The sequence below is a fragment of the Eurosta solidaginis genome, chromosome 4 (assembly GCF_040869045.1).
Source record: "Eurosta solidaginis isolate ZX-2024a chromosome 4, ASM4086904v1, whole genome shotgun sequence".
Lineage (NCBI taxonomy): Eukaryota > Metazoa > Arthropoda > Insecta > Diptera > Tephritidae > Eurosta > Eurosta solidaginis.
In genome coordinates, this window is record NC_090322.1 from 54,685,892 (window position 1) to 54,693,394 (window position 7,503).

Below are 7,503 nucleotides of genomic sequence, written 5' to 3' on the forward strand. Positions count from 1 at the left end.
TGGATGGTTTAGCGCGACCAATGGCGTCCTCAACCTCTTTAGCGGTGATGGTGATTGGTGACGCGCTGAATTTGTGTTTATGTGCGCGTCTATTGGCTCTCCGTCTATCTTTGTCGACCGTAGGATGCATTATATATTGTCGGCAGAAAGCGCTCGCGCATTTTTTCGCATCCGACAGCACTTTGTCGCCAAAGGCGATGGAAACTTTGTCTTTGTGCTTAGTCGGATTCGATAGGGACTTTACGGTGGACCAAAGTTTACCCACACCGGTAGAGAGGTTACAACCTCTTAGGTGCTCCTCCCATTTCGCCCGCTTGTGTTCGTCCACAAGCAATCTGATGCGTTGGTTTATATCCCTTATTTGGGGGTCGTCTGGATCAAGCTGTCTTATAAGGTCACGTTCTCTCGCTAAGTTTGCGGCCTCCGCCGGGAAGTGGGGCCGGATTTCGGGAATTCTCCCGGCGGGAATGAAACGTGCCGTGGCGGATTCAATGACCTTACGGAAGGCACGCTCCCCTTGGCGGGCATCAGTCGGGATAGGGAGGGCAGCGAAGCTTTTGTCTGTAAAAGATTTATATTCTTCCCACTTTTCTTTTTTGAAGTTTATGAAAGTGCGTTTTTCGGTGAGGATGAAGTTGGCGGTATGCTCGAGCGAAATAAGTATGGGCAGGTGGTCGGATGCCAATGTTACCATCGGCTGCCAGTTGACGCAGTTTACGAGTTCTGCGCTCACGATTGAGATATCTGGCGAACTGTGACAGCTTCCTACCATACGTGTGGGGGCGTCTCCGTTTAGTGTGCAGAACGTCGTTTCTTCTATTTGATCCGCCAGCATCTCACCCCTAGTGTCCACCCGCAAGTTTGAATGCCATAGATCGTTATGGGCATTGAAATCGGCTAAGATAATGCGATTGTTGCCAGTGAGTAAGGCTCTGATATTAGGGCGGTACCCACTGGGGCAACAGGTGGCAGGAGGGATGTAGATGTTGATGATTTCTAGATTTGCATCGCCTGACCGGACAGATAGGCCTTGACGTTCTAAGACATTGTCCCTGCGGTCGATGCCAGGATCAAACATATAATATTGCACAGAGTGGTGCATGATAAACGCGAGGCCGCCTCCATTTCCGCTCTCGCGGTCTTTCCTGTGGACATTATACCCAGAGCAGGTCTGCAATGCAGATCTTGCTGTGAGTTTAGTCTCTTGAATCGCAGCAATGCGGATGTTGTGCCGCTTCATGAAATCGACTATCTCCGTAATCTTCCCAGTTAGTCCATTACAGTTTAATTGCAGAATTCTGAAGTGCTTAAGGGAAGACGCCGCCACTCTGGGGGTAAGTGACGGGTGACTACGCCTGGGTTATGGAAGGCCAGGACGCAATTGCTGTTGTGGCCCTGGGACTGGGCGTCCTTGGGCAAGCATTGGGGTACCCGGATGATTTGAGTTTGCGACCTGGCAACATGGCGCGATTAAACCCGTCGGGGGGTTGCCGTGGCGGAGACCAGAACATCTAGGAAAGTAGCACCACCCAAGGCAGGAGCTACATTGGGCGGATGTCGCAAACCTATATATTCTGTGCTGGCAAACGGTGCAAACGGAGGTAGGGACTAAGAGTCTGTTTCCCTGACCTACACGATTGCTGCCGGAAAAGAGAGGGGAGAAGACGGGGGCAGGGGCTGATGCTTAGCATTGCTACCGACTCTACTACGAAGGTAGTAGTTATGAGTGGTAGCAGCTGTTTGAGTTGTTGGCGCCGTGGGGCGCGAGCAGCAGCGGGTACTTGTTGTGGCTTGCTGAGCAGCGGGGCTGCTGGAAGGTAGTGGGGGGGGGGGCGCTTAGGCGTAGACTACGGGACGCCCTTGGGCGTGAACAGCAAGGAGCCACAAAAGATTTATAAAAGTTACGTGGACGTCGGGTTTTGGGATCAAGCCCAGAACAACCTGTCCGATGCAACCATCCCTTGCACGAGACACACTGAACAGAGTATGACCGTCCTAAAAAGATTCTTTTCCGGCAGATGCAGCAAAACCATTTCTCAGGACAGGGGTCAGGAGACGGACCCGGATTGGATTCGATGCCTTCCCGGAGTAAGAGAATATGTAGCAGTCCTGCTGCAAGGAGCTGCTGGGAGGATGAAAATTTGTGGGAGGGACGCAACAAATTAAATGGGGTCACACTGAAAAGACAGTCCTTGGTCGGGAAAAATCCCGAGTCGCTCCGGTACATAGAACCGACTGCCTTGGGAAGCGTTCAAGGATAGCTGTAACATATCCGCACTTTTTAGGCTCTTATTTACTGAGGTACAATCATAAGTATCACGCACAAAAGTTCCAACACCTCCTGCACTGTAGTTATCATTTGCATTTGCATAAAAATTATAATGAGGAATTCTATAATCACTTGTTTCAAAAGAATAAATCCAAATTTCTGTTAAAAATATTATATCTGGTTGAGAACCTAATGCATCGATATTACTAAGGAATACATCAAAGTTTTGTCTTAGACTACGTATATTCTGATGCAAACCTAACAAGTCGTTAGAAACTGCTGAGGGCGATTGTTATGGGTTATCATTAATCATAATCGATGAAAGATGTATGTATGTATGTAGTTTAAAGAAAACAAAAATAAGTAAAATAGAAAAAACAAACCCTCTCATTTTATGCCTTTTTCAATAGAAAGCTAGATTTCCCTAACCATAAGTATTTACAGCATTTCTCTTTCTTTAGCTTTACGCAGCGGTAAACAGAGCTCGATTAAAACGCGTGAGAGCATCATTTATATAGATCCTGTTGTTGTTGGATTCATCAAACAGCCGCGCTGTCAGCTTTCGTGCTTTTGTGTTCCTTGCTGACATTACCTTCTTCTTGGTCTCATTAGAATAGAAGTGCACGCATATAACATTACGGGGCGCGAAATCATTTTTTTGCTTTATGCTTTTCACCACGCATTTGTCAATCTCTGTGGGTGAGATTGAGACACCCAGAGTATCCACTATAATCTTTGTATACATACTTCAGCATTGTTGCTATATTCTTGTGGGATACCAGTAATTTCTATTGCATTATCGTAGTCTCTCTGGTCTCTCCAATTTATAGTACTCTCTAACTTGTTTCCTTTGCCTTTAGTGTTTCGTTTTCGTCAGCAAGCATACTCAGTGTGTTAAGCATTTGGGTATTTTTTAGCGCTACAATCTCTTCATACAATAACTGAAGAGTAATTGTTTCATTGCTGTTATCCGAGTTTTCGCAAGGTTGACGACCCATATTTTTGTCCTTATGCATATGTGTTTTTGTTTGATTTAGACGTGGTGCATTTCCTTGTCCTATTGGAAGTGCTTGTTGTTGCTGCTCCAAACGTGTAGATGCGTACGCAGTAGGCGACACAGAAGTAACCTGAATTGGCCCAAGGGGCAGCATCTGCATCGATTTCCGACGGTCTTTGTTACATCCATCACATCTATACTTGACATTGTTAGCTTTCATGTATTCCATGTCAGATTTGGTCAACTTGCAGCACACACAATGGAATATACATTTACAGTCCGCACCGCTGACTTTGCCAATGTCCTCGCGGTCAGCTTTTTGTTTGGAAATTTGACAACTCATTTTTAATTACGCAAAAACGAAATAACTAGAAAATATAGTTAGAATAAGGTTCGTAAGACAAAACGTTCAAATGTGCGCACCCCACACACACCGAAAACACGTCTACTCTTGACGGCGCTCGTACACAAAAAGTTACATAGCTGCCGGCTGTGCATGTGAAATAATCTCTCTGCTTCAAGCTGCTGGTTATGTGTATGGAATATTCCTCGTTGCCTTGTACATAAGTGTGGCTGCTTGCTGTTTATAGCTATCCGGTGGCAAAATCCTGAGCCATATAAATAATTTTGCATGTAAATGCAATAACTACGATTTGAGCCAGATAAATCCAGATTGAAGTCTGGTTCAATTTGTGAGTCAGATAATTTGTTAATTACTTCTTTTTAGGTTGGCAACGCGGCCTTTAATATACCTACTTTTTCAAAAAAAGATGTCGCTGCTTAGCCTTTCGCCGTATGAGTTAAATGAAAAACAGCGGCGACATCTGCCTATCACATTTCACGTGTGCGAAAATTTCACGACATGTGCTTCTCAAGTCTCTCAATGATCCAGAGCATTCCCGTGAGAATTGAGCATGAGCCGGAGCTGTAAAACTCACTGAAAGACGGCATATGATGTTGTGATTATTTAATAACGGCATAGTGATGCTAATGTTCGCCACAATACGTATACGTACATTGACTACACACGTCGGTTTAAATGCAACAACAGCGATTTCAGCCAGATAATTTGTTAATTTCTTGTCTTTAGTTTGGCAAGGCTGCTTTTAATAAACCATCTTTTCCGAAAATAGATGTTGCCGCCTGGCCTTTTACCGTATGTGTGAAATGAAGCATATAACAACTCATGTGTACGAAAAAATCACGACCCCTGCTTTTAAATCTGCCAACGATCCAGAGCGTGATACCGAGCTAGAAAACTCACTGGAAAATCTAGTAAACTTTAGCTGCAGTTAAAACTCAGAATTGGAATGCCAGGTATTAATGAAGTATGTTGAAATCAAAGCGGAAGACTCGCGTTGGAGAATGCGAATATTCGCAACAATCCTAATATTTATATACTTCGACGTGTGTAGTAATTCACTTACGAAGAAACCCAACCATCGAACTGGAAAAAGCTTTGTTGATCTGCAACTTTTGTGTACCACGTCTATGACAAACGTATAACTAACTCTAAATAGTCATCAAATGATCTAAGCAATTAAAGAAGGGTGAGAACATGACATCGACATATAATTTAATTTGCTGTGTATGCTTGCTTGGTGTTTGTTTAAAATCGCGTATTGCTTTTGCTTATGATCCAAACGATACGAAAATTGCCTCGGTTATTCCACCAGAGGGTTACTTTGAGGCATTTTATCCGAGAGAGATCGATGGTGTCCCAAATAGTGCTTCTCGTCCCGCTCATGCTCATGGGAGCTTTTTTAAGCATCGTAATCCGGCTTTAGTGGATACAAAGAATGCAGCAGCTTATGGATATCGATTCGATGGTAAACGGCGCTTCAATTTGAAGTAAAACTTTTGCAAATTCCTACATATTGTTGCTGGGCTAACGAAAATGGTAACATTTTTCAATGGATGGATGACAAAAACAGTTTCCAGAGTTGTTCCGCGTTTGCTGAAAATGTTGTAATATTGGCCATTTATAGTTTTTGTGCCTGTAAAAATGGTAGGCATGTGTCGGCCTAAGGCTTCCATTACTCATACTTAACATAGACTTGACTTATCTTTGCTTCGCATCTTGGCCTTGATAATAACTACTTCACTTAGCACATAAGATCTGCATTGTACTTAATGTTTCCAATAATTAAAAGAAAAACGCAAATAAACTTTTTTCCCCTCAAATAAAAGCCAATCTTTTTAAAAAAAAAAAAAATATCAAAATAAAGTTTAAAAGAAAATTGGCATCTAAAAACCTTGTGGATAAAATAAGTGTGATATCTTATCCGTCAACTGCCTGACAGGATGTTCAAGATGACTAGTTTTTGGCTTTTTGACAGGATGTTCAAAATGGTGGCGCATACGGGCGCCTATCTTCAGCGGGTGGTAGAAAGAGATATACGATGAGAGCACGTGAAGTCTATCCAGAAGTTATCACTCTTGTCTTATCCACAATGTCTGAAAATACCGACGCCACTTAGAACTAACGAAGAAAATTAAAAATCAACGGACTTCTAAAGGCCGTAGATGCCTTTAAAACAAGCTTACGCGTTAAAAAAACATCGCCACAATCAACCAAGATGTTGCTTTTGTAAATATTGTAACGAATTTACTGCAAATCCTATTATTCGCAACCTTCTACTAACGTTCGTATCACTAAACTGTTGAGTAAATAACTCCCATATTTAATAATGCAAAATAGCCTGTATTAAAGTACTTCACAATAACACTGATACTTCACAACCAATAGCTTGCTCAAATGAAACTAATTGTTGTGCCTCTACTGTTGTGGCCTTTTATACTCTGTGATTTCTCGTTTGCATACTTCTAGGTTCTTCCAGAATTTACTTAGTTACTGCTATATAATTATAACTACAGATGCACGTGTATAGCTTCTCATATGTGCGTGTATTCGTGAGCGACACTTCCAGAATTATAATTGCATACTTTTGGGAGCATCTCACCTCATGCAGATATCTTTGCATGTGTTTGTCCGTTGCTTCTCCGTTGTCCCGATCAGACAAATCTCTCGATCTAAACGCTGCCAGCCTTTCCACTTTCATTTTGGTTCGTGGTTTGCCAATGGTTTGTATGCGGTACACTACATCGTTGATCCGTTTTACAACTTTGTATGGGCCTTCCCAATTACACTGCAATTTCGGGGACAAACCTTTTTTTCGATGTGGGTTGTATAACAGCACCAAATCTCCTTCTGAAACCCTTCCGAATTAATTGCTTTATCGTATCTGGCTTTCATCTTGTCACTAATAATCTTTGCTCGTTACCTTACCAGATCGATATCTCTCTCAGCTCTTCTTCCAAGACACCAGTGGATTTCTTGACATCTCTCTCCGCATCGGCATCTATTCCATACTTCAAATCAGCTGGCAGTCTAAGGTCATTGCCAAAAATTACTTTTGCAGGGGTTTGGCCAGTTGTCTCATGCACTGCTGATCGGTAAGCCATCAGGAATAATGGTATGCGGGTATCCCACTCTTTATGGTACTTGTCTACTACTTTCCTTAAGTGCTCCTCTAATGTTCTATTGAATCGTTCTACCATACCATCGGATTGAGGATGCAATGCAGTTGTTCGTGTTTTCCGAATGCCCAATGATTTACACATTTCCTGGAACACAGCTGATTCGAAATTCCTGCCTAGGTCAGAATGTAACTCCATTGGTACACCATACCTTGTAACCCAATTGTTTATAAACACTTCTGCTACCGTTTCCGCTTCTTGATTTGGGATTGGGTATACCTCTGGCCATTTGCTGAAATAATCCATAACTACCAGTACATATTTGTTTCCGCCGTTGCTAGTAGGAAATGGACCGGCGACATCCATAGCGATCCTTTCAAATGGCCCACCTGAGTTATATTGTTTCATCTGGCCATGACTTCGGGTTCTGGGCCCTTTCGCTCTGCTGCAATCCTCGCAGTTCGCAATCCACTCTGTGACCGACTGACGGCAACCAACCCAATATAATCTCTGTTTAATCTTCTCGAGCGTCTTCGTGATTCCAAGATGACCTCCGCTTGGACCATTATGCAGCTCGCTGAGCACGTCAGGAATCCTCTTTCTCGGAACAGCTATCAGTTTCTTCTTGCATTTACCATCCTCACTCTCCCATACTCGATGAAGGCAACCGGATATCAATTCTAAACTGTTCCACTGTGCCCAATATGACTTCGCAATGGGACTCTCTGCTGACATCTCTTCTCTGTTTGGTCTTTCG

At 43.1% G+C, this 7,503-nt stretch overlaps 1 protein-coding gene across 1 annotated transcript; it reads left to right on the top strand.

Moving 5' to 3' along the window:
- Positions 1-4,680: 4,680 nt before the first annotated feature.
- Positions 4,681-5,455, top strand: LOC137249787 (uncharacterized). Its single transcript, XM_067781702.1, has one exon. It carries the CDS (start codon positions 4,825-4,827, stop codon positions 5,119-5,121), a length of 297 nt encoding a protein of 98 aa, XP_067637803.1. The 5' UTR covers positions 4,681-4,824; the 3' UTR covers positions 5,122-5,455.
- The last annotated feature ends 2,048 nt before the right edge of the window (positions 5,456-7,503 follow it).

Coding starts and splice junctions, on each gene's coding strand:
- LOC137249787 (XM_067781702.1), top strand. CDS start 4,825: ATGACATCGACATATAATTTAATTTGCTGTGTATGCTTGCTTGGTGTT.